Raw genomic sequence first — 26,810 nt, forward strand, 5'->3', positions numbered from 1 at the left:
GGAGATGATGAGCAGCAGAAGCTTCAGGCTCTGTATAGGAGGTAAAACTGTCAAACAGTGTTTCTATTTTTGAGAACTAGGACACTTGTGCTGCTACTCTCAAGCATTTTCTGAGATTTTCTTTCCTAAATTAGCATTCCTCTATACTTCCAGTGCACTTGCTCTCTTCTAAAACGTTTGTCAAATGTGTACACTGCTGATGTCTTTGAGAATGAGGGGAGGGAACTCCAACCCTTTTGAGAAGTCTGGGACTTGGTAAGAGAGAAAGCAAGGGAAAGTGAGCAGATTTTTGTTTTGCCTAAATCTGATGGGAAATCAGGAATTCTGCAGGATTTTTCTTTTGTCCTTTAAGCTTTGCTACCAATCCTGACAGAATTAGTCTTAATTTGATCAGGGGTTAATAAGCTATATTGGGAGATAATAGAGTTTCTGAATTAGTATAATTAAATCCTTTCTCCTTCCTCTCTCTAATGGAATTTTTAAAATTCACTAGCCCTTGATTCCTTAAACCCTGTAAAGAGTTACCATTTTTAGGTGATGCTCTGTGAGCAATCCTCTTGATGTCACTGAGTATGGAATAAGCCTATTACCAGAGGGAAGAATTTGAAGTAGCTTTTTCCAAAACGATACCTGAATTTAAAAATAACCAACAACCTTCCTCTGCTTGTCAAAGTCAATCTTAAGGAATTTTTCACTGTTCTTTGCTCTTCTCCAGCTTCCACGGAAAGTCATTTCCATGGGAGGTAGGTAAAGGTTTCATTACTAGACCCTTTGTGGCTTAATTATCAGTGAGGTGATGAAACCACTGCTGTCTGAAGTGATCACAAAGATTCCATTAACTTCACCAGGACTGGGCCTGTTTCCATTCATAAATTAACAGTTCAATGGCAGTGACACACATACTGTTGCTGCAATATGATGAGCCACTCGTGTTGGTTAATTTCGTTTTGGAAGTATTTCTGAGCCAAGTCCTTCCACTGTAAGACTTACTGCTCCCTTTAGACCCCTGTGGTTGCCTCGATAGCCCTCCAAACTAGTGAGTTTGCTGGGAATTGTGTTCCATGTGCTGTGGCTGTGCCCCTTGCACAAGTCCCTCGTTCGCTCCTTTAAGGAGGAAACTCATTTTTAAACGAGGCACCTCTGCTTGGGCTGACAGTACAGATGGAGCTGACAGGAAGGGAGGGACTGGTAGGGAGAACAGCTCTGCAGCACAGTCCTGGAGGACACGCAGGAGGTCTTGCTGTGCCAAAGGACTGGGTGGGTTGTTCTTCCTGCCCGCCCGCCCTATCAGTCTCATAATACAATCCCTAAGTGATTGCACTAAACAATGGAAGAGATGGAAAAATTATGTGCCTTTTCAATTCGTTCAGATGAAACGTTCACTCTTACTCCGCAGAATTAATTTCCATGGTTAAGTCCATACAGATGGAAATGGAACGGTGAAGAGCCCAACCATAGTCAAGCTTAAAAGTACAGTTTACTCCCAGCACAAATATTTGTCTATGAAGAGCTTTTCCATTTATGCCTTTTAAAAAACGTGATGCTGACATAACTTGGAACTCCTGAATTTTAAGCAATTTTATTGTGCTGAGAAGGTTTTCTTTTGTTTTAATCACCAAAACAGCTACACAATTTGAGGTTGGATCAGTCTCATGTTTTGGAGAGATCTTAACCTCTTGCTTTCCTGTAAAAGCACAGCACGATTGTCAGACTACCGACTGTTTCCAGATCTGTGGGGACAGCAGATGCCAGCCGTGAGTGCTGAGGGATCGGAGCATAAATGGGGTTATTTCCTTTCTAGGGGACAGCTCCTGACAGGACCTTTTCCTCTCAAGAGCTGGGGCCGGGGAGACCGAGGGAGCCATCCCAGCCTGCAGCATCCTCCTGAGGGAGCAGGGCTAGGCACTGATCTCTGCTGCCGTGGGCAGGGGATGGGTCTGTGCTGGCACTGCCCAGGCTCCCGGGGAACGGGCATGGCCCGAGGCTCTCCTGGGGCAGCGCTGCCAGGGATGCCCAGGGTGGGATTTTGGGGTGTCTGTGCAGGCCGGGACTGGACTGTGTCCCTTCCAGCCCAGGATATCCCTGGGATGCCCAGGGCGGGATTTTGGGGTGTCTGTGCAGGCCAGGGCTGTGTCCCTGCCAGCCCAGGATATCCCTGGGATGCCCAGGGCGGGATTCTGGGGTGTCTGTGCAGGCCTGGACTGTGTCCCTGCCAGCCCAGGGTATTCCAGGGATGTCCAGGGTGGGATTTTGGGGTGTCTGTGCAGGCCGGGGCTGTGTCCCTGCCAGCCCAGGATATCCCTGGGATGCCCAGGGCGGGATTCTGGGGTGTCTGTGCAGGCCGGGACTGTGTCCCTGCCAGCCCAGGGTATTCCAGGGATGTCCAGGGTGGGATTTTGGGGTGTCTGTGCAGGCCGGGGCTGTGTCCCTTCCAGCCCAGGATATCCCTGGGATGCCCAGGGCGGGATTCTGGGGTGTCTGTGCAGGCCAGGGCTGTGTCCCTTCCAGCCCAGGATATCCCTGGGATGCCCAGGGCGGGATTTTGAGGTGTCTGTGCAGGCCGGGGCTGTGTCCCTTCCAGCTCAGGACATTCCGTGCAGTGCCGCGCTGCGGCGGCCGCCCTTCACCGGGCCTGGCCCCGCTGTCACACCGACAGCGCCGCGCTAAATTTAGGAGAAGCGATGTCCCCGGTGTGCGCCGGGCGCCGGGCCAGGCACGCCGGGCCAGGCACGACCTCCCCGGGCCGCCCCCGCCCGGCCGGGCCGTGCCGAGCCAGGGCCGCCCCCGCCGCCACGATCTCGGCCTTTGCGGCGCTGAGTCACGGCGGCCCCGCCGCACGACTCCGGCCCCGCCGTGAGTCACGCGCCGCCCCCGCGGGCCGAGGGGCGGGCCGGGGGGCGGCCGCGCCCCTACAAAGCGGCTCCGCCAGCGCCGGGTCAGCGCGGCGGCACCGGCATGGACGGAGCCGGGCTGGGCGTCACCGCCTGCGCCGCGGCCGCGGGGCTGCTGCTCTACCGCATCGCGCGGAGGTACGGCCGGCGGGGCGCGGGGACGGCAGCAGCGAGGGAAGGGAAGGGAAGGGAAGGGAAGGACGGGCGGAAGGAAGGAGGGAGGAGGGGCGGAGGGAGGCTGGGCCATGGCGGGATGCGGCCCGCGGCGGCGGGAAGGCGCCACGCGGGGCTCGGCCCGGCCCGCTCTGGAGCAGCGGGGCCGCTACCGGAGAGCCCCGGCTGGGCCCGGCCCCGGGGCGGGGGTGCGGGCAGGGTCCCGGGGTGGCCCCGGGGAGCGTTCTGCCCTGTGGCCGGGAATGGCTTTGTGTGCCGGGCTGAGCATCCCCGGGACACCGCCGGGGAACGCGGCTCCGGCCCACCGCGCTCTCCCCGGCTTCTTTTCCGCCGTCTTTGAGGCAGGGAAAGAGAAGCTCCTGCTCCTGTGGCTGGTTGGTGTGGGGTGAAGGATGGATTGCTGGGGAGCAGGTTGGTGACATAACAACACTGTTAGCACAGTGCTAGAACCAGGGGAGATTCTATACCGGTCAAAATTATTGATTAGAGACCAAAATTCGTTGGTTACTTGTTTCTTAATTGCACAGAACGTTCGTGACCTTAGAACAAATTCAGAACAATTGAAAGTCAGGTTTGAAAAGCATCAGGAGAGATGTCACGATTCACATCTCATGAAAGGAGGAAAGCTTAATTTGACAGATTCTAATCTAGCATAGCATGAAAGGAATGTAGGGATGTGTGGAATATAAGGCATTTCAGTCTCTATAGCAGCAATAGAGCTTGCAGCCTGCTCATCTATTCAGTGCTTCTATTGGAAACAAGCCAGTCCCAAGGACTCCCTGTGTTAAGGTTCACTTCAAGTTAATGCTTTGCAAGAGAAGCATATTCCTGCATCCTCAATTGATGCCTAAGGTTTGCTCTAAAGCATTTGCTGTTTATTTAACCGTACCAATGATCAATGGGACATTAGTCCATATACAAGACTTGGCCTTTCTCTGACATATTTAGGGTAGCCAAGAAATCTAAGTGGCCTAAAGCAATCTCAGTGAAGCACGCAATATTTCTTTGACCCAGTTGAGGCTAGCATGCCTTTCGAGTGAGGAGAGTGGATTTGTTTTGCTCAGGTTCATCAAAAAGTCTCTGGAATGGAAAGCATTTCTTCCCGTGTCCTTGAAGACTGCCGGTAAATTCTTCCAGGTGACCTTGATCATTCTTTGAGGCTACATGTTTGTGTTTCTCAGAACTATCCTGATACTTCCAAATGTCTTATTCTGCCTCGGTTTAATGAATCTTCTGTAGTCATCAAGGAGGACACCTTAATAAGGGACACAGACATGATATGAGGCATAGGATGCTGCCTTTGCTTTTTGTTTGTCAAGGAGATAAAAGATATGATGTCCAGATAGGAACAGAGCCTGGGGTGCTTATCACTGGGTGTCCCTGCCTGAGTCCACTGGGCACCTTTTTCCTGGCTGAGAGGACATTAATCTGGCTCTTGAGGGAGGACAGGCTGCATTGTAACTTACACCACTGTACTGGACATCTGCTCTTGTGGCTAAGTCCTGTCTATAGCTGCTACTTCTGAGCAAATGCATCTATGTAATAGCTCACCTGCTGGAATCTGGGCAGCTGTGGTGTGCTTTTCTTGCACTGGAAAATGGGGGTTAGCATTGGGTCTGCCCTGACAGACCCCTCTGCTGACAGGTGATGGGCATGGGCACCAGCTGCTCTGTGCCACCCAGCAGTTTCCCTGCCAGGGAGCTGAGCTCTGAACCCAGCTGTGCCAACACTTGGTCTCTCCAGCTGCCACCAGGTGTGGCTTGGTCAGAACTGACCTGTGCAAAACAGCTCCCCTTCCCTGTGTCCTTTCTGTTCAGATGTGCTGGCGTAGCCATTTGCATAATAGTTGTGCCAGAATGAGACTGCTGTTTAAATACTTTTAGTACAGAATTGGGTTTTTCTTCTAATCCTTGGTAACTCAGCAGAGAATTGCACATCCACCAGTGTCTCTTTCAATACTACAGAAAAGTAAACATCTCCATCTTCTGACTTAAAGAGGGTGGGGAATAGATGTAAATAAAAATATTCACAAATCCAGTTTATTATTGCCAGCACTTACCAAGGAAGACTGTTGTTCTGGCAATCCATTAGAAGCACGGAGTTCAGCATGACCTTAAATGTGTGTATAAATGAGAAGTGAAGAGTACTGGGAAGGAGCCTAAGTTCCTCCTTGTGTTACATGGCAGACACACACTAGTTGCTAACCCGTGTTTGTCAGTGGGACCTGCAGAGCTGCAGCCTGATTTTTGTGAGCAAAATAAAGAATCCAGCAGCTTCTCACAAAGGAACAGGGTGTCATATTATCTGAGCAATGTCAGACATTTAGCTGTTGATGTCATAACTGAGTTTACTGCAGGTATTTTCCCCTCAATTTTGTCTTAACCAAACTTTTTTTACCTGCAAAACAATTTGTCCAAGCCTGGGAATACTTTCTGAGCTGGGCTGGGTGTGCAGGTTACACAGGGAGTTAGCACAGCACGTCAGCTCTGATGGAATCTCTCTGTGCCTGAAGTAACTCAATCACTTCTTGTTGCTCAGGTTTTGGTTTGCAGGGAGGTTCTCTGGCCAGTGGAGCTGGTTCAGATTAGTGCAGTGGTAGATTATAAACTCCTCAGGGATGATTTGCCTTTTGATTTGTAAGGGATTGAGCCCATGTAAAGACTTGATTTGTGTTGGGAGTCTCGTACCAGGATCTGACTTTGGATGCAGTGTGTGCTTTAGCTCTCTGCCCTCAGCTGCTGCCTGAATTCAGTCAAGGTAAATATAGCTCCAGAGTACTTAAATCTATATTTGAGAGTCTTTCCAAATGCAGAACTTGTTTTTTTGTTTTTTTCAGTCCTGCCCAATTACTAGAAAATTAGCACCCTACCTACATGTTCTTGCCTATACCACCTTTTTCTCCCATTGTTATTGTTTTTGCATTCACCAGATAGGTGCAAAAAATCCCAAATGCCCAATTTCCATGGCAACAGATTATAGGTTCACAGAAGGAAGTATTATTGCCTTTTATCCTAAATAATCCAGGACTTAGCCATTTGTTTTGCATATATTGCAAATGAAGTGCTGCTGTTTAATCCTTGGTGGTACTTCCTGAGCCTCCAGAGCAAGAAATGAAATCCTGTTTGGAAAAGGATGGAAAGGCCTGGAGTACACTGAGGGTTTGGTCTCTGACATTAGCGAGTTCTTGGGTAGGGTTTGGCACTGATGGATTTTCCTTTATAGCATGACTGCTTTATTCATTTCCTCACCTGTGCTTTCCACTTCTGCCATCCTTGAAATTGGTGCTGTTGCCTCTGCCATATCATGGGATTCAGAGCCTGGGGGTGGTAGAGGCTGAGGGGTTTCAGTGGGGCCAGAGGAAGGGGTTGTGGCAGGTCCTGCAGTACCTGGGCACTCACCTCCTTCAGAGGGTGCAGGTCAGGCTGTGCCCCAGCAGCTGCAGGGTTTGTGTGCTGCTGGTTGAAGCCTGTGTGTTGTGTTTGCACAGCTTTAGCCCCTGTGACAGTGAGACTGGACTGATCCAGCAGGTGCTGCTGTCCATCCTTCATCTGGCTGTTGTGACACCTGCTTGGCTTTTGGACAGCAGCAGCTCCTGGATAACTCAGATATCGACCCAGATTTGTCTGCTTTAAACTCGGGGCTGGTTTGGGGTGGTTTTTTTGCCTGTTAGTTTTAGCAGTGATATTTTTAACTCAGATCAGTTGAGCCCCCTTGGCAGTGAAGAAAGTTGAGCAGGGAATATTCATTTTAAGGTATTCATTTTAAGGGGGGTGTGGGTGTTTGCATCTATTTTGAGGTGAGAATCTGTCATCCTAGTAGCTCCAGCCATTTTCTTTCAGCATCTGGCAGGGAATCCTCTGTACATTCTGCCTTTTCTGTGCTTCATTTCAAACATATCCTCAGTGTTAGTGCCTAAACAGAGAGCTCAGACATTGCTTGAGGATTTGATGTTTTATGAACCGAGTTTCAAGGCATGATCTATGGAAATGTCAGTGGGAAAAATGTTAATTGTGGAGATCCAGCTACAGAGGTGATGGCTGAGAGAGAAGAGCACACCTGGCTGTGTGGTTGCAGGGTGCCAGACAACACTTCTGCAGCATTCAGATGTTTCAGCAGCAGAGAACATGCCCTAGAGCCGGGAGAAGTTGCTCTCAGCTGGGAGCACTTTGGTTACTGTTGTTGCTCCTCTCTGCTGCTGCAGCGGAGCCACACAGATTAATCATCCCCTGGTGGAGCTGGGCTGTGGCAGCTGGCTCCATCTGTCTGCATAGCTGCCATAGCGAGTCCTGGGCAGCTGCCCTCCTTTGGAAGTGTGGCTGGGACTGGTCCTGATGGACCCAGACAGCTGGGCTCTGGTGCCTCCCCTTGGGCATTGCACTGAGGTTTGAGACAAATGCAGAGCTTCTCTAGCAGGCAGGCTCAGGGACTGGGCTGTTGAAGTCCTTTGCTCACACATCTGTCACAACCTGTTTTGGGGGGGCCACGTCACAGCTGTTTGTCTGTATTGGCTGTTGTTTTAACAGGATTGCTGTAGAAAACAAGGGGCTCATGGATCAAGGTCATTAGTCTTTATCCCTTCAGTCCTAGTGCATAAAAGCAGGGGATGCCCATTTCCTGGGTTTCTGAGCACTGCCACAGGCAGCTCTTGTGGACTCTGACTTTCTTGGAATCCTGTGTATTGAGCATCAGTTCTACTGCACCTTCTCGTAGAATAGCACGGCTGATTATGGAGAGGACCCCCAGATATGCCCCTGAAAAACAGTAAAGTGGGTAAATCACAAGGTTATTACTGAAGTTCTGGCATGTCCATGGTACTAGAACAGAGGATGATTGTCAGGCAGAATTTATTTCTGCTTTAGCATTCTGTCTTTTCATTGCTGGAAGGACTACTCCAAGTCATAGCATTAGGCACAGGAATAGGAAGATTGGCTGTTTCCCTGCACTTCACTGCTGGAAAGCCTTGCTTTCCTCTCCACCAGCTGAGCTCAGGGCTCCTGCCTGAGATGTTTGTTGTCCCCCAGGAAGAAGCCCACGCACGTGACGGTGAACTGCTGGTTCTGCAATCAGGACACGGTGGTGCCCTACGGGAACCGCAACTGCTGGGACTGCCCCAACTGCGAGCAGTACAACGGCTTCCAGGAGGTACGGGGGGCTGGCAGTGCCCGGGGAGCCTCAGCTGGCATGGTGCAGCTGCAGGCCAGGGGATGGACAGCTGCTGGCTCTGCTGAGCCCCCGTGAGCTCAGCACCTCGGCTTGGAGAGAGAATCCACAGCACTGGGGTGTGCTGACTAGAGACATCGAGACAAGTGTTCCTGGCTCGCTTTAAAGGGCAAAAGTGGCCTTGACACGTCTCGTAAGAATCCTTATTTTACTGTATGGAACAATTCTTCTCTGGTTTTGTATTCTGTTAAATAGCAAAGCCTGTCTTGAGCTGAAATCCAGCACCACCAGCTACTTGAGATAGGTGTGCAGGACAGTGGAGATGGGGGGAAGACTGAAGTATTTTGTATCTCTTTTTTACTCATTAATTTTGTTACATCGGTGAATGCTAATGAAATGCAGAGCTGCTGACAGAGCTTAGGGAATCTTACTGTCAACCTAGCTTTGATTTTATGATTCAATGTTTGCTTTTCCCCCTGCTTTTTGTCAGAATGGAGACTACAACAAGCCCATCCCTGCCCAGTACATGGAACACCTTAACCACGTTGTGTCAGGCAGTCCAACTTTCTGTGACCCTACCAAACCACAGCAGTGGGTGAGCAGCCAAATTCTGCTCTGCAAGAAATGCAACAACCATCAAACCATGAAAATCAAACAGCTGGCTTCATTCTCACCAAGGGAGGAGGTGAGTGTTTGTTAGGGACTGCCACCACTGGAGAATGTTTGTCCAAGGCATTCACATCCATGCATCTGCTATTCCTGCTCTCTTTATTCCATGCTGCAGCCTAGTAAGCAGGAGAGAGAGCAGTTTTTCAGTAATGATGTTCCAACAGTCTTCAGAAGCACTCTGTGGCACTCCAGTGCAGGGAAGTTCAGTGATTAGTGTTGTAAATTTACCTAATTCTACTTCAAAGCTGGAATGTTCCCGTGTTCTAGATGAGCACTGGGAACTGAAGCTTGAGCCCAAGACATTTCTGAGATCATCTTACAACTCCAGTACTTCCCATGGCTGAGTTTATGGGGCCTGAAAGGCACAACAGCCCATAGTTAACATAAAGCCTTAATAGATTTTGTTTTCCCAGGGCCCTGGCTGTGCTGCTCTGCATTTACAAGTGAACTGGGAGAGGAATCCTCTGCAGCCACAGTTCCCCTCTTAGGCATCTGTGCTTAGGAGAGCAAAGGGACTTTGCAGCTACAGCAACAGGATTTCCTGCTGAGCAACTTCTTGGCCTTCCCATTAGTTAATATGCATGGAGGATGGGATAATGGGGTTTCTCCTTCACGGTTTTATGGCTCCCTAAAGATCTGTGCAGAGACTTTAGTGCTGCATTCCTTGGCCTTCAACCATGGTCAAGCCTTCGGGTTAGTCTGTGCTGTAGTGTGATGTGTCCATCCTCTGGCTTGCCTAATCCAGTCTGCTTTGTGTAATTATAATGAATTTAATCAGACTGATTCCTGGAGAACAGATTGAAATTTGATCATGCTTAATGCGAATATCTGTGGCTGGTGCCCTTTTCTAGTCCCTGCCTCTTGCCAGACCTATCCAGTTGCTCAAGTACTGCCAGCCTTTGGCCCCTTTTTAAGCATTTTGTGAGCTGCAGTGCCTGTGCCAGCTGAGAAACCTGGGATTGTGTTATCCAGTGTGCTTGGATAAGGGTGTCAGTGACAGCAGGGCTGGCTGTCAGGGAGGGATGAGCCTGGAGTGAAGGAGCCACAGGTATTTTGTGTCCCCTCATTTGAGGAGAGGAAGAGCAATTCTAGTTACTTGTCTCACCTATGTGGAATTCCTAAGACCTCAACAAAGACAGCAAAATCGGGCATGGAAATTCGACATCCTATTGTTGGGCCACAGGAGCCTTCTCCAGGGCTCTTTTTTGCCATCCCTTCCAGGACATGGAGGCTGGGTCAGCTCTGTGTGAGCTGGCTCCATGCCTGGCACACAGCTGGTTCAGGGAGCTGTCCCTGTGAGGCTGGGTCATGCTTTGTCCTTCTGTCAATAGCAAACATGACAACTGATGAGGCACCTGCACTTCTCACCAGATTTCCCCGTCTGTTCTCTGTGCAGGGCAAGTACGATGAGGAGATTGAGGTGTACAAGCACCACCTGGAGCAGACCTACAAGCTGTGCCGCCCGTGCCAGGCCGCTGTGGAGTATTACATCAAGCACCAGAACCGGCAGCTGCGGGCGCTGCTGCTCAGCCACCACTTCAGGCGCCGCGAGACCGACAAGAGCTACAGCCAGGTACGTGGGGACACACCAGGGAGGCAGGGCAGGGACAGCTCTGCCACTGCACCTGCAGCTGGGAAAGGGGGGAGCAGCCTGGGCTCTCCAGCCCTGGGAGCTTGGGTGCATGGCTGCAGTTTAGGAGGGCACAGGAGAGTTGCCATAGATGTTTCTGATGCTAGTGTGAGGTTTTCCTCTTGCTGGTGTCATTCAGCACAGTTGGCAACAGGTAAGTCTAATGTAATAATAGAGTGGAAGGAAAATAATGGGACAGGCAGAGAAGGGGAGGTAGGGAAGCCAATTTATGGGCACAGTGCAGGAAATTACAGAGTACAAGGGGAAAGAAGAAAAAAAAAAAGAACAATGGGAATTGAATTATGACAGTCTTCTTGTTTTACTGCCCTGCCTGACCTTGGCTTCTGCTCATGTCTCTGCCATTGCTCCTTGCTAGTGTACGATAATCCCATGTGGTGTCAGCCCAGTACAGAGACTTGGAAGAACTTGAGCAGAACAGTGCAGTAAACCATACAGTCTGGAAGTGTTTCATACAGCGCCATTTCAAAACCTTGCTGCACTTCATTCAGCTTCTGACAAGGTGTTTCTCCCTTCCTCTGCAGAATCTGTGTTCATCCTCCTCTTCCACTTCCATCACCACACCAGCTCAGGTGATACTTCTGCGGTTCCTGGCCTTCCTCAGCTGTGCATTCCTGGTTCTGATGGCCTTGTACGGGTCAGGCGACCCCTTCTCCCTCGGCACAGCTGTCCCTGCTCCTGTGCCCCCTGGCCCCGTGTGGAACAGGACTGGTGCGAGCCCCCGTGCAGGCGGTGGCAGTGACAGTGACAGTGGTGGTGGCAGCTCGGGCCGGGGCTGGCGGGAGCTGCTCCGCCTGCTCCCGGAGCGCCTGCTGGAGAACCTGAGCGTGGCCTGGGCCTACGGCAAGAATCACCAGATGGCAGTGGCTGTGCTGGGGCTCTTCACCTGCCTGCTGGCCGTGTTCCTGGCTGGGCGCATCAGGTGGGTGTGCTGGCCTTCTGTCTCACTCAAACTGCTTTGGTGGGAAACTCTCTAATGCAGTGTTGCCCTGGTGATCCAGGGGTAAACACTTTCCAGAATGGCACATCTAGTACTGCGTGCCTTGATTCATTCTGTTTAAGCTTGAATTATGTGAATGAAACACTGTCTGTGCAGCTCTGGTGGAAAACGGAGCCGATCTGCTCAGACGCTCGCCCAGCAGCAGGCAGGGCTGCACACGATGTGCTGTGGTCAGAGGCAGCACAGACCTGACCAGGGTGTCCAGGGTGTTTGAGGTCCTGTTTGGTTTCTCGTCCCGCGGCAGGCTCCGGCGAATCGACGCGTTTGCCTCGCTGCTGTGGTTCCTGGTGATGAGCCTGCACCTGGCCGAGCGCTACCTGAAGGCAGACACGCCCAGCTGGCTGGACACGGCCAAGTTTGGCACCACGTCCCTCTGCTGCCTGGTGGGCTTCACCGCAGCCGTGGCCACGCGGAAGGCGACGGGCCAGCGGAGACCCCGGCCCCGAAGGTCAGAGCCAGAGCAGTGACGCTGGGGGAAGGAGGAAAAAACCCTTGTGAACTCTTTGCGACTGGTGCTTCTCTCTCCTCTTGTTATTTTCCCTTCCTCTGTGTCTCTTTTTTAAAGTTAGATAAGCAGTGAAGATCTCTTCTTCCTTTTTTAAAAATATATATATTTATATATGCACATGTATATCTGTGTGTATATATATATATAATGTTTTCCCCATCCTTGCTTACCACTGTGCTAGCATTTCCACTGCTAGCCATGGAAGCTGCTCGTGCTGCCTCCATTCTCCCTCCTGCATCCTACGTCAGCAGTACAAATATCCAGCTTCCCCAAAGTCAGCTCTTCCAGCAGCTGCCTCACAAACTGCTCCATAAATGCAGCCTCCTCCCCATTCTGCTCCTCCTGCCAAAGAGATCCTGGCTCCTCCTCTCCTCCTGGTTCTTCTCACTGCCTCTCCATCCTTAGCCACTCACAGAGGAACCCTCTGCCCTGATCCACCATGGGGCCTGGGCCACCTTCACTTTCCTAATGGTGCTGGTCATTTTAATTTGGGACTGATGGGAACTTGCCTCTGGATTTGGAGTCCTTGTTAACACGTGCTGTGGTGCCCAAGCACGCCAGGAGGGGACCACACAGAGCCCATAACCTGGTTCTTCTTGCCTTCCACTGTGTAGCAGCACTTACCTGCACCCTCTCTCGCTCTGCCCTTCTCCTGGCTCCTGTTTCAAATGGAGAAGTGTCCTTAAGTGCTTTTGACTGAAACTTCAGTAATCTATTCAAAAAGGTGCTTTAAAAAGTCATGTAGCTCAGGGGGTCTTAATACCTGAAAGTGTGCAGCTGTTTGAAGTTAAATTCTCAGATCTGCCAGTGGTTGTTGCTCTCAATGCCAGTTTTCTTTTTTACCCACCTGCTCCCTGAGCAACATCTGTGTATAAGCACAAGTGGATAAAAATGCCTCTGTGTCTCCACTCCTATAGCCTTAGAAAGAGAAGTATGGGGCTGACAGGCTCATGCTGTGATGTCTGGTCAGCTTTCATTGTACACCTGCTCAGTGTTCATTGCTGAGAACCCAGATTGGAAGGGTGTGCTCTGGGAGGGGGTGGGAGCTCTGCTGTGGGACTGCATGGCAACAGAGATGGATTTTTTGGGTTACTTGCAGGGGTTCTTTTTGCAGTCTGGCATTGTGCTAATACTGCTGAAAAAAGGGTCTGGAAATTGTGACTTGGAGTTGAGTGCCTGGCACTCCTCTGCTGAGGGCTGGGTGTTACTGTGTGGGGAGGAGGGAACTTCCAGCTGTTTGGGTTTTTTAGGATTATCTTGTTGGGGCCTCTTAGGATAAGCAGTCTGATTATCCTGCACAGTTATTTGAAAGGCACTCCACTGAGTTTCTCATATGGACTTTGGTTTTTCAAGAGGAAATAGCACTTCTACAGAACATCTGCTATTTTCTTCTGTTCAGAATAGCACAGTGGAACTCACCACCCTAATAGTCTGATTAGTTAATTGGTGATCTTCCAGTGTATAAACTATAAAATAATCAGAGTGGAGCTCTCACTGTGAAGTATCTGCAACTCCTGCTGAAAAATGCAGGCACTACTGGGTGCTGCAGATGCTGGTGAAATTAGAGGAGCTTTTTTAAAGAAACAAAAGCTATTTCCTAGCTGTCCATACTTACTGCTCCTCAAACTGGTGTTGACTGTGAAAGCATAGAGGTAGCACTGCCAAAAGCTCTGAAATTCATTACCAATAAGCCAGGCTGAGTCAGGGCAGGTGCAGCTCCTGGCTGTGTGCCTGTACCTGAGCAAGGGAGTGGCCACGCAGACCTGCTGCCCACCTGGGCTCTCCTTTGGAATCTTCTTCTGGTGCCTTCAGATAACTGCAATACCCACCTCCAGGCTCACAGGACCTGGCTCCACTCTGGTGCTTGTGAATGATGCTGAGGGTTGTTTACTTACTTACCCACAAGAGGAATCCAGCACCTGCAAAGTCTGGTTCCATCTTCTGGTTCCCATCACTCATCAGTCCTGACCCAAAACGTTTGTCTTCCAGCTCACAGGCATGGGAAACCTTGAGCTCTTATGGCCATTAAGTGAAATAAGGCATCTGGACCTTTTTTTTAATTCCTCCCTTCTTCCTGCTTCAGGACTTCCAAATTTTCCTCATAAAGTACATGTAAGAAAAGACTTTTATCTATGACTGTCTTCTGCACTTACCTGTACAATTTGAATTGAAAGTTCCTCTTGCTGTTCTCCTGTGAGATGTGTCCAAGGAATGGGAGCAATCTCCTATGTGAAGGATATACTGAGAAGGCTCAAAGGAGGGGTGTGAGAAGCTGACAGACTCAGTGGGAATGGTCATGGTAATGTCATGCCTGATTTCTCTCAGCATTGCCCTCTTATTAATAAGAATTAAATGTGTCCAAATTCTCTTGCCCAGTAGGAAGGAAACTCTCAGTGGCAGCTTCTAAAGATGGCTGGCAGCCTCTCCAGATGTTTTATTCAGGAGCTGAAAGCCAAGGCTGTGTTAAGCTTCACTGTGTCCTGTTTCCTATTGTCTCTTATCTCCTCTAAGTATCTGTTTTCCTCCTTTTTTGGGAGCACTTTGGTTTTTTCTTTCTATTTAAACCTGACTCCTCCTCAAGCTCCCTGGGGTCAGGCACCTTTTGTGATGTTTTGCTCTTAAATGTGACTTGGTTTAGCATGCCTGTTCTTTTCTCTGGTTCTCTTTTTCCCTGTGCAGTGCTGGGGTGGGATGGGGGGGTGCACACTAAATGTTGGGAACAGGCAGTTGCTGGAACTGTGGGAAGGAGAGGATTTACACTGTGAAGCTGAATAATCCTGTTAAGGAATGTTTTAGCTCTGTTTGCACAGCAAGTGCAAATCTATACTGAGTTTAAAGTCCTTTAATGTGAGAGATATGTCAACTGCAAGTGACATCCGTTTGTCTTCACTTTATGCAGATTAATACAAATGAAGTATATTTACTAGTTGCACTAATTTATATGTCAGAACATCAGAAAGCTACTTTGTTTTATGGCCAAGCTGTACAACTGATCTCTGTGGTGCTTTGTTCACAACTTACAATTGGAGAACCTTTGTGCTTGTAATTGGGAGAATTTCAAAGGTGAAAGAGAATAACCGAGTACATACTGAAGTGGGGTTCATTTAATGCCAAAGAAGCTTTTGTTTTTGCTCAGGTGTCAGCCTCTTTTCCTCACTTCTTGGTGCCTCAGCATGTCTGTGCTGATGCTGACAGCCTCCTTTCTTTCTCCTTGTCTCACATGCTTTTGCTGATGGTGGAGGATGATGGATCTTGAGGGGTAAGGGAAGAACGGAGGAGGGTGGGTTTTGTCCAGAAGTGTTCTGATTTATAAACTGTAGCATTCAGTCCGTCCCAGTTGTGTCTCAGACAAGGGGCCCTGCAGAGAAGTTGTAAGTTAGCAGTATTCTGCTGTTGACTGTGGAAAAAAAATAGCCAAACCACCACTGCCTTTGCTGAGACTGTTCTTGCCACACCTGATTTCAAAGCCAAAAGGCTGTTCCAGACACTGCCATGCCATAGGCTCTGTATGGAAGGTGCTTTGCATTTTTTTACTCAGCAGTTGGATATGTCATGTAAATGTAGATCCCTGAGAACATTGTCTAACTGCATGACTGCTTGCCCCAGTGAGTCCAGCAGGAGAAAATGTGTGTTCTTGTGCACAGTGTGCACTGAGGTGCTATTTTGTGTCACACATTTCCTTCTGCTGGGTGGGATAAGAGCTGACAAAGGCTTGGTAACTAACAACCACAGCTGACACAATATCATCCAGAGCCACTGGTCACTGCTTTGAGCTTCTTGTTTTCCCTCTGCTGGGCTCTTACTTCAGGCCACAGTGGGAACACATGGTGGTCTCCAGGTGCAGTTTTTTTGCCTGAGGATTCTCTCAGCCATGCAGGCCAGAGCCTGTGATTATCTTAACAATATTAGAGGGTTTTAGCCCCAAAGCCCCTAATTTGAGGTGCTGCTTTTTCATATTAACCATGTGTCTGGACCAGGGGATGGTACCAGCAGAGCAGAGCTGGGGTGCTGAGGATTGTTAGTGGGTTTGTGTGTCACTTGGAATCCAATCTGCTCTGTCCCCAAGTGCCTGACTCTGGCCCTCAGTGGCCATGGCTGATGTGCCAGCTCAAAATCTTGTACCCTGCCCAGCAGAGCCAGTTATAAAGGGGCCAGTGTTCATTAAGTGCCTTTCCCTGGACAAGATTTGGGACAACACTGTGTTGCTTTGCTTGGTGGAACATGGCTGCAGCAGTGCCCATGTGTCTGCCAGGCCAGCGCTTCTGTCCTTCCTGTGCCACCACTGAGGTGGCAGGGCACAGGAGGACACTTGGGCTAGCATTTCTGAGCAACTCTGCAGGAGAGCCCAGAGGCAGCAACCGAGTCAGCATCTCTGCTGCTGCTGCTTCTGTTCTTCCTGAGGCCCTCAGTGACATCAGTGCATGCAAACTGACGCCTTTGTGGCCCTTTACCATCCTAAACACTCTGTGTTTGTATCCAGTTCTTTCCTTTCTCTTAGCTCCTCCTTGCCTACATCCATGCTTTGCATGCCCTAGTGAGCTTGGGTGTGTCAAAGGGTGAGAACATGTGGGAATATAAAAATGGTGTAGTGGCTTTTTATTTTGGCTTTATGAATATTTTTCAAGTGTGCTGAAATTATGTGAAGCTAATAATCATGCTTAGACACTATAGGAAGTATGTATTGATGTAATGTGGACAAAGTATTTATGCTCTTATAAAAATTAATATAATTAATAGCTAGATAATTGCTGCAGACTGCACTCATGAAAGGTGAAGGGAGCTGTGCTATGTGGCTTTGCTTTGGTTTTCAGAGATGCTATTGAAATTGTGTGCTGTCACATACAGCCTGCCAGTTCCTTCCAGGTGTGCTGGCACCTGCAAGGATACCTGGCTCTTGGAGCCACGGCAGGTGCTCTCCAGGGAAAGGGACAGTACTCAGTCCTGAAGTCATCCCCTGTAAAGCCTCGTTTGGGACCAAAGCTCTCGAGCGTGCAGGCAGGAGGAGGTGCCCTGGACATTTTTGGTGTGCCAGCAAGTCTGGACCTGTGTAGGCATGGGATGTGCATATACACACACACCTCCCCTCTTTGTGCCACCAGCTCTGGGGGAAAGGCACAATTGATGCCAGGCATCTGTATCTAGAAGGTCTTAGTGCAGCTCTAATTCAACCTTCCTTTTTCATCCAAAGCTGGACAACAGGCAAGAGACGAATTCTTACTCTTGGCAGCTGAACTTTGTAGCTCTCTAAGCCACATATCAAAATATTCGTGTGTCTGAGAGCTGTGCCCATTTTAGCACTACTCTCCCCTGTCCTTGTGCCTGTTTTTTATTGCTGTACTGCTCTTCACTCTGGTTCTGTGAATTTGACAGGAGGCACAGGCTGTGGCCCTGAGTGGGGAGGGGCAGCAGGGCAGTGCCAGGGCACAGGGACAGTAACCTGTTCCTGGGGTGGCAGGGGCCTGTTCTGCACCCCGGGGAGAAAGGTACCTGCTGTAGATGGGTAGCTCAGTTCTGAGGGGACACTGAGTCCAGAGGAAGTGTTTCACCCCCTGGCTGACTCTTGGCTCCCCAGCTGCCAGGGCTGGGCACATCCCCCGGGCTGCCTCCTGTGACTGCATCTGCCTTCTTTCTTCATGGTCTGAATTATCTGATAGGGGAGTGGGTCCATCTGCAGCCTGGCCTGCCCCGTGCCCTCCTGTGTCTCTCTCTGTCCCAGGGCTGATGCAGCATCTCTGTAAAATGTGAATTTAAAAGGCTCACACCTGTGGATGACAGGGAGCTGTTGGGACAGAGCAGGGGAGGCTCTCCTGGCAGGAGGTTGTTCTTCAGGACCGTGTACAGTCCCATACCATGTAATACCCTTCTTTAACCTTCCATTTATTTATTTTTAAAGTATCTGTGTAGCAGAGTTGTGCCCGACTGTCTAGTAACATTGTGATCATTGTAAACACTAATTAAGATACCCAACTTTTGATGTTCACAATATCAAGTTCTGAAATAAACGGCTTCCAGGCCTTGACTATTTCCACAAACTATCTGACTCCAGAGCCTTTTTTTTCCTTCTTTTTTTTTTTTTAATGTTGCTTTTTTTACTGTTGCCAGAGCCACCGTTGCCATGTGACAAATGGCTTGGAGCAAAGGCACAGCTGCAGTGCTCCATCCCAGGGCTGGGATTGGGCTGCTTCCTGCCTTTTGATCTCCTCACCTTTTTTTATCTGCTTCTGGAAGAAGTTTTAGTTCAGCTGCCCATTCTCAGGCATGAAGCACATTCCCATGAGAGCTTTTAGCAGCATCAAGCCCTCTTGACATGGCAGTGGCAAACACTGAAGAGTGCAGAGAACAGGAGCAGGGTTTTGCACACTTAGCAGGAGTTTGTTCAGACAGATCAGTGTTTAGGACACACTTTGGTCAGAATTCAGTCCTAAGACTGAATAATAATAAGCTGTACTTAAAATCTTTCAGTTCCTCTTTGCTAATTTCTTTTCTGGATGGTTCAAGACCAATGATTCTTCACTGCCCTGAGGATCTGGCTGCTCTAACGGGGTGAGGCTGAGCAGTGGGGCTGTTGAGCAGCTGAGCCATTGGAAGCCTGATCCAAAACAGTCCCAGTCCCAGGACTGTGGTTATGGGTGATAAATTACTATAATAGCTTCCAGCCCATTAAATGAAAGACCTCCAAAAGCCAGTGAACCAGTTAAGCTGTTTTCTGCTGCAGCAGGAGCTGTGTAAAGTTGGATCCTTTGGCCCAAAACACAGAAGGTGCAAAGTTAGGACAAAAGAGCCATGTAGCTCACAGGTTTGGCCCTCCACAGCCATGGCACAGTGAGGGGTAGGTATCACTCTTTCTCCTATGATTCATATCAGTCCTGAGCTGCCCTTCTAATTCCCTTTCCCATTCATTTCTTCTTACAAAGCTGAGCTGGGCACATCCATCTGTGTGGGAGGGGCTGCAGAGGCTCCCCGTGGGTGCAGAGCAGGACCCCCTTTGCAGGGCTTCTGGGGCTGCAGGACCAGCACATCCCTGGCTGCTGCTAGAGGCATCATTAAGCTGGTCAGGATTGGTGATGGCTGCCTCCTACTAGCAGATAAGTAGTTTATAAGATACTTTAAATTGTAATCTTCACTTCAGAGTTAGCACAGCATAATATTGCTGCACCACCTCTTTTATCTCCAGGACAGAATGACACGTGCATAAATCACCCCACAGGGCAAGGCTGAGATTTTCTTCACCCTCTGATTTACTCCTGGCTTTCCTCTGACAGAGGAAAAGCCATGTAACCATGTTGCTGCTCTCATCTGTCTCTGTTTCCATCAGAAGTGAGACTAAACCTCTAAATACTGAATCTGCAAAGTCAGATATCTCCATTTAAAAACATGTGCACTTCATACTCAGTTCTTCATCATGATTTGACATTTCTATTACGTGTTTCTAACTAAAAAAATCTTTCAGAGGAAGAGAGATTCTGGTTCATATTCTAGACTTTTTTTAATGTATTTTCATTCAATTGTTAAAAATAATACAAAATTCCTGTATTTTAACATCTGGACTTCTTAAAGCATTCTCTGGGTAGTTTTCTCATCCAGGGTATTTTCACTGGCATTCCTAAACTGTTCCACCCTCTTTTCCACCCTGTATTGTGGGACAGGTTGGTGCACAATAATATAAGTAAGGTTGGGCCGTTCTTCTTTTCCCAAAGTGTAGGAACATTCCCATAAACTCTTCAACACTTCTGCACTGAAAAGTTAGTCCACACCTGGTAACAAAGCAAGTGTCCTGCAGGCAGGAGAGAGGCAGTTGCTGGGATTTCTCATTGCTGAGTGTCTGTCATGCGTGTCCTTTGCAGGTACCTCTCCGGGGACTCCATTACTGTCTTTCCCAGCAGCCCTGGCACAGCCTTCCCTTCACCTGCCACCTCTCTGTTTGTCCCAACTCCACCCAGTATCCTGCACCTGACAAACCAGCAGCTCTTCAGGTCCCCACGCAGAACGGCCTCGTCCTCCCTCCCTGGCCGCCTGAACAGGGCACTCTCCCTGGGCACCATCCCCTCGCTGGCCCGGGCAGGTGAGGGCAGGGCTGGCCGGGCACTGGGGCTGCAGTCCCAGGAGGAATGGGGCTGGGAGGGATCCAGGTGAGGGCAGAGCTGCAGTCCCAGGAGGAATGGGGCTGGGAGGGATCCAGGTGAGGGCAGGGCTGCAGTCCCAGGAGGAATGGGGCTGGGAGGGATCCAGGTGAGGGCAGGGCTGCAGTCCCAGGAGGAATGGGCCTGGGAGGGATCCAGGTGAGGGCAGGGCTGCAGTCCCAGGAGGAATGGGGCTGGGAGGGATCCAGGGAGTGTGCAGGGGCTGTCCCAGAGGGAATGGCTCTGGATCCACACATTGTAGTCCTGTTCAGGGATGGTTGCTCCTGTGGCACAGAGCAGTATGCAGCATTAGGGTTTGGGGTTTGGCAGCAGTTGAGCCAGCTGGGTTCAAATTGTTTCATTTTCTCTTTTAGATTCTGGCTACTTGTTCAGTGGAAGCCGGCCAGCCTCGCAGTCATCCCACTCCAAGGAATCCCCTACATCAGGTACTGCTCCAGGCCTTCCAGAGCAACAGTCTTTGCAGGATTTGCACTGAGTGGGTTGAAACACGTGGTCGGGTTGAATTCTTTCCTTCCTGCTCGCATTCCAGTGAAAATGTCCATTTTGCTGCTAGAAATGCTGCAGGGAGAGTCCCAGCTACAAGTGGGGTGGCGTTGAAGTCAGGTGCTGTGTGTGTTGGATGTTCTCCCTGGGAGAGCTCAGGTGGCATCAGTGAGACAAAACAAGGAGCCCTTTGCTGACCAGAGCAGAGTTGAACGGGCTAGGACAGGAGACTTCAGCTGCTCCCAGGGCAGCTCTTTTGTAGCTTTCCCAGCTGAGTGCAGCAGTTGCTGGCCTGTTCCCCTTCTGGCCCAGATGGCTCCCTGTGCTGTTTGTGCTGCTGTCACACCCCGGGCCCATGCAAACCTCCTGCTGCCAGTGCACCTCCTCAGCAGCCCTGAGGGACGTGCCAGGACAGTTCATTCACCTGCAAAATGGATGGTCCATGCTCTCCCGGGTGGACCCAGCTGGGCTAAGACAAAGCTCACCAGGCTCCTGATCCCTGAGTCATTCCTGAGTGTACTAAAGTACTTGTGGGATTTCTCTGTGTTTTGCAGTGTGGGGACTCAAATAAATAACAAATTTTAGTACAAGGCTCGTTGGTGGACATTTGCAACTCCAGTTCCTTTTCCCTGTAGTACTGTTGAAGAGAACTGTGCCTGTTACAGTGGGGTGATAACCTGGTGGTTTTTTCCATGGGGTGTTATTACCAAAGGGGTCTTGGGGACAGCTAAAGGTGATACAGAGACTATCATTAGAAGGTATGAAAACCCCACTTTAATATTAAAATCTACAGTTTTTATAGAAACAATGGTGGACCTAAGACTTGATTGGCTTTTAGGAGTCTTCTCTCACACTATTGGTGAACTATGAATAGCACACTCTGGAGAACCATATCTATAAACAATGGTTACAGAAAGAGAGATAATAACTTTGAATTCAAGTTTCTCACAGCTTTTAAAATTCTGGGAGAGCTATGTCTGTCTCTGTTCAGAGGATATGTGACTCCTGCCGGTGTTTCTGTTGCAGATCCCCTCTCCCTGCTGGCGGGCAGCCGAGCCCTGTCCCGCCTGCCGTCCCCGGCGCCGTCGGTGGCCGGCTCGGTGACCTCCAGCTCGGGCTCGCTGCGCCTCCGCCGCCCGCTCATCAGCCCCGCCCGCCTCAACCTGCAGGGACAGAAGCTGCTGCTGTTCCCGGCGCAGGGCGAGGCGCTGCTGGCCCCGAGCGGCTCCGAGGAGCACACCCAGCCCGACAGCAACGCCTTCCCCCCCGAGCTGCCCGGCAGGAGCCTGGCGCCGCCCGGTAGGGCCGTGGGAAGGAGCCGGCTGGCAGGCACAGCCCTGCCTGGGAACCTGCCGGGGAAAGCCAGCTGGTGAATTCTCCTGTCTTTTTCTCCTTGCAGATATGAGGTCTGCTGTGGAAGGGGGGAGCATTTGCAGTGATAATTCCATCAAAAAGGAGGATCACTCCTCACACTCATCTACCTGTGTGGTAGACACAACTACCAAAGGGGAAGATTTGGCAGGCTGGAGAGGTGAGTACAGGTCTGGTGACTGCTTCAGGCACGTGTGAGCATTTCTGTGAGGGTAGCTGAGATCTTTCTTGAAATCCAATTAATAAGGAGTTGCAAAATGGACCTTCTGCCTGCCATTCTAAGATCTTATTCTAAGATCTTTCTTGTTCTTTGGACTGTCTGAAGAGCACTGACAGAGTGCTAAACCAAGACAGGAGGGGGGTGGGGATGCAGGTGTCAAGAGCATGAGATGAGATGAAAATAGAGCCAAAAGAGACCAGTGGAGTATTTCCTGACAGGAAAAATACTTCAGCAGTTTCTGCTTGTGCTGAAACACTGGCCAGAGAGAAACAGTGCAATATATGTTCACTTTTACTTATCAGTTCTTTAACATCTCTTTTTACTATTCCCTTTTTCTCTGTGCTCTCCCCTTCTGCCAAGGTCGCTTTGGGACCTCTGCCCTCCGGGGGCTGCTGGCCGTCAGCCTGACCCTCAATGCTGTCTTCACATCAGCCTATGTCTACAGGAGCCTGCGCTGACTGCTGCCAGCCCTCCCTTTCTCTCTGGTTCCACCTGGTCCTGAGGAGATGAGAGCTACTCAACCATGGCTTCATGGCCAAGGCCATGCCACCGGTGCATGCTGTTCATTAAAAAACTGCTGTACACTCAACTGGCATGAAAAGGAACCTGGGCAGCTGCTGCCATCACTTCCAGGTAGAACATATCCCAGACTGTTCCTGGAGTTGGCAGGCAGCATTCCCAGCTCCAGCTCAAAGCAGGAGGCCAGTCCAATGGCCCACACACTTCCTTTCAAAAGAACTGACCTGAGACACGAGCCTGAAAATGTGTGAGCTGCGTTTTTAGGAACCTACCCCAGCTCTTCTTTCTGACCTATTGACCTCGTGCTGATGGTGCTGGTAAAATGGGGAGAATTAGAGCACATGAGCTGAACAAGAGGGATGGCTTAGTAGCTGGTGCTGGGCTTTGGCAACTGTAGCAGCATTCCCAGGCTCTGCTCAGTGGTTCCTCTTCTCTCTTCTCTCTGGCATTCTCCTCTAGGTTGTCAGTGAACTTTCTTTAGTTGCCTTAAGCTTGCCTAAGCACATGGGTGACCTTGGCTGCTCTGTCATGCTCTTGCATCTTAGATGTCCTTGTGCTTCCAGCTGGACCTGGCCCTGAGGCCACTTTCACCAGTTCCACTGTGGCCATGCTGGTTCTCAGCCTGTGTCCAGCCAGCCCTGTGGCTGCAGGGCTGCCCAGCCCCACACAGACACCCTGTGCTGGCTGCAGCAGGACCTGGGAGCCCCTGCTCTCTCTGCCCAGCAGGCATTAACTGTGTTACTCTGAGGTGGCAAAAAGAAAGGATCCTGGTGTGATTTACACCTCAAAGGGCTTCAGCTCACAGCTCTGCTGGGGTTTTCACTGAGGCAGCGAGTGGCAGAGCCTGCTCTTGCTGTAAATCGCACAAATCTGTTCTGTGAGGGGCAGGTGAGGAGCTGTCTGATTGTATAAATCCATCCAGAAACCTGGCACCTCAGTCTGATGTTGGGGTTTGCTAAGGAACTGCTTAAGATATTTCTTACTTAGTAAATGCCCAGGTGCTCTCAGTGAGAAATGCCAAACCTGCTTCTGGACAATTCAGCCTTCTGGATGGATTCTTCTTTTCTAGCCCAAGGAAAGTAGTAGATTTTCAAAAGCAGTTTGTAATTTGGGTATTTCTGCTTTTGGGTAAGTCTTCAGCATTGCTTAGAATTCAGGAGCCATTTAGAATATTGTACTGAACACTCAGAATCATTTAGTGCATCTTAGGGAAAACCAAGAAATCCTGATCTTGATGTTTTGGTTCCCAAAACCCAAGTGCAGAGAGAAGATTTACCAGTGTATGAAAAACACCTGGTGAGAAGAGAGTTGACTGGCATTAGCTGTGCATTTCCTGAAGCAGGACTTGGATCTATTTAGAGTTTTTCTGTTGTCTCTTCCTTTGGGCTCCTTTACCTCAAATTTCAGTGCCCCACCCCACTGCCCTGTGTTTGCATCCTGAATTGGTGATTACTGTGTCTTTCCCTCCCTTCCAGTTCGCTGCTGTTCCTCTCTTGTGTTCCTGCATGTGCACAGAACAAGGTGTATCTGCTGCTGACATTCTCTGCTCTGAACCTGAGCCCCACCTCGCAGTGATGATCACCCTTCCTTTCACTTTGTTGGTTTTTTGTTGCATGTTTTAGTTGAGTTCCTCCCCAGCCTCTCTTGGTAGCCCATGGGAGCCCTAGCCAGACTCTGATCAGTGTGCATGTGGCAGCAGAAATGGGGCTCTGCTGCTGATGATTCAAGCACTGAAAAACTGATTGTCTCTGAGTTTTCCAAGTCTCCCTGCATGGTTTGAGCTGCCCACTTCCAGCTGCTGCTCCTGCCCTCCCTGTGGGTGAGACTGGTCCCTGCTGTGGCTGCAGGGGAGGCCAGGCCTGCACACACACGTGCTGATCCGAGGGGCTGAGGAAAGGTCGCTCCTGACCCTGCATCTCCCTCGGCCTCCTCAGAGATCTGTGCAGGGCTGCACAGCCAGCACCTCCTGGACACAGGCCCAGAGCCAGGAGAGACCTGCAGCACAAAGCTGTGCTGCAGATGGATGATGAATTCTATTGTAACTTGCATGAATTGTTCCTTGTAGCCAAACTGGACCCATAACCTTTTGTCCCTTTTATGGACTTTGCACGCTCACCCGAGCATGTGTACAGGCAGGATGATGGCAGAGCAGCTGCCAAGCTCCTCTCTCAGCCTCAGCTCTCTGGGTTTCCTGATGTTCTGGTGCAGTGTGTGACGTGCCACTCACGGATCCCTGTCCTACACAGAGAGACGAGCTGCCCGAAGGTGCTGTGGCTGTGCTTGTCCTTGTCACCCAGCAGATGTGCACTGTGACTTCATGGATGCAAACCCCCACTTCCACCTCCCAGCCTGCGCTGAGTTTCACCACCACACTCGACCAGACTGCAATACCAACCTTCTCCTCCTCTGCACAGCCCAGGAGCTGCAGCATCTCCACAGCCCTCATTTTCCCAGCCGCGTTCCGGAGCAGGAGCACCGAGACTGTCCCTGCACTTCCGAGGCTGCTCACTCAGACTGCTCCTGGGAGGGGGTTTGGTGACCTTGTCCAAAGCAATAGAGAGACTTTGGGGTCTATTACTGAAGAGGGAAGTTTTTCATTCTGGTGCTAGAACTCTCTCCCGTGGTGCTCTCACGGTTGTGAAGCCTTTGCTTGAGGAACACACGAGCGTGTGTGAGTGTGAGTGTGAGTGTGAGTGTGAGTGTGTGCATGCAGATGTACAAAAACATTTGCAAGGTTTCTTCATTTCAGAAGATCTGAGCCCATGTTTGTCTCTATATTGTTGGCCTTAATCTAGCTCGTAGATACTGTGTCTATCTTGCTGCTCTTTTCTGTACAAAGCTGGTTTGGAGGAAGCAGAAGTTTATCTGGTCCCCTGTAAAAATATCTGTGACTGATGATGTTGATCTTCATACAGTGTTGTTCAGAGGGGAGATTTTATTTTTCTAATATTTTTCCTACTGTAAAAACCGTTGGAGTGTATGGAGTGGGAAAGATCTTTACAAAATTGCCTGATAAAGATCTGAACGTTGACTTAATAATACCAACAATTAATGATGAGGTCGAGTATAAATGAGATTTATTTACAGACCTTTTCCATTTCCTACTTTCCATTGAAAATGTCAAGGTACTTCTTCTTTGGCTATGGGCTTGTTAGGCATGTTCTGAGACCTTGCAGATACTTTAGATGATTTTGCTGTTCTGTATTAGAAAGAATTTGTATTTTGGAGTCTGGTTCCACAGTCTGGGGAGTTTGGCAGATGTGACAAATATTATGCACATATCTATTTGATGGCATAGAGGGAGTGGGTAGAACAAGTTGTTGGTTTCTGAAGTTTATCATACCTTTTAACATAAAATTTTAGACATTAAATTGGTCACTGGGGGGGGAACAAATCTCATTGCTGGCATATGTAGGCCAGATTCACTGAATTTTAGGCTATTTGTTCAAGCAACAGATGGGGCCTGTGAATGTTTGATTCCCACTCCCTCTTCCTGGGTGCTGGGAACATCTGTAAATCCCTGCTGACCCGGCTGGAGTCCTTGTAACAGGGCAGCTGGACTGAAGGGCTTCTGTTGCCTGTGGATGCTGCTATATTTTTCTTCCAAGCACCATTCCTGGAAATAACAATGGTCTTAACCTCTCTCACAGACATATGTTAAAAGGCTAGAATAGGCCAATTTGGCCCATACTTTTTTTTTTTTTTTTTTTTTTTAAGATATATGTTGCATCCAGAAATTAATCATCACTGTATTCTAGGGTGGGAGTAAGGTACAGAGTGTTTTTGGATTGAATGAGTATCTAGAGAGGGTGAGGAGGACAATTTCAAGTCCTAAACCTTATTTTCTGTGAAAGAAAGACTGTATGTTATATGTGTGTGTTCTTTGGGGAGCTCTGTCACTGTACAGTTTAGTTAAACATGCTCCAAGGAAGGACAAGCTGTTCCTCGGAGGTTTTTAGTTCATGCTTTGTGTTTAAAGAGGAATATTTTTCTTTAAAAAATAAAACCGGATAAGTTTTCACCCTA

At 49.6% G+C, this 26,810-nt stretch overlaps 1 protein-coding gene across 2 annotated transcripts; it reads left to right on the top strand.

Annotated features, from left to right (window-relative positions):
- The first annotated feature begins 2,907 nt into the window (after positions 1-2,907).
- On the top strand, positions 2,908-26,810 carry TMEM201 (transmembrane protein 201). 2 transcript variants are annotated; one of them, XM_050982472.1, is made up of 11 exons: positions 2,908-3,029; positions 8,087-8,207; positions 8,716-8,910; positions 10,291-10,467; positions 11,067-11,464; positions 11,787-11,990; positions 19,895-20,112; positions 20,545-20,616; positions 21,701-21,973; positions 22,074-22,205; positions 22,626-26,810. In XM_050982472.1, exons 1-11 carry the CDS (start codon positions 2,956-2,958, stop codon positions 22,721-22,723), a joined length of 1,962 nt encoding a protein of 653 aa, XP_050838429.1. In that variant the 5' UTR covers positions 2,908-2,955; the 3' UTR covers positions 22,724-26,810. The 2 variants fall into 2 exon arrangements, with proteins under 2 accessions (XP_050838429.1, XP_050838430.1); XM_050982473.1 differs by lacking the exon at positions 2,908-3,029 and adding an exon at positions 5,551-5,822.

The sequence above is a fragment of the Serinus canaria genome, chromosome 21 (assembly GCF_022539315.1).
Source record: "Serinus canaria isolate serCan28SL12 chromosome 21, serCan2020, whole genome shotgun sequence".
Taxonomy (NCBI): domain Eukaryota; kingdom Metazoa; phylum Chordata; class Aves; order Passeriformes; family Fringillidae; genus Serinus; species Serinus canaria.

What these genes read in the sequence shown, in the direction of transcription:
- TMEM201 (XM_050982472.1), top strand. Translation starts at nt 2,956, where the DNA reads ATGGACGGAGCCGGGCTGGGCGTCACCGCCTGCGCCGCGGCCGCGGGG. An exon ending in CCGACAAGAGCTACAGCCAG is followed by an intron (nt 10,468 to 11,066) that starts GTACGTGGGGAC and finishes CTTCCTCTGCAG; the next exon opens with AATCTGTGTTCATCCTCCTC. An exon ending in CGGAGACCCCGGCCCCGAAG is followed by an intron (nt 11,991 to 19,894) that starts GTCAGAGCCAGA and finishes TGTCCTTTGCAG; the next exon opens with GTACCTCTCCGGGGACTCCA.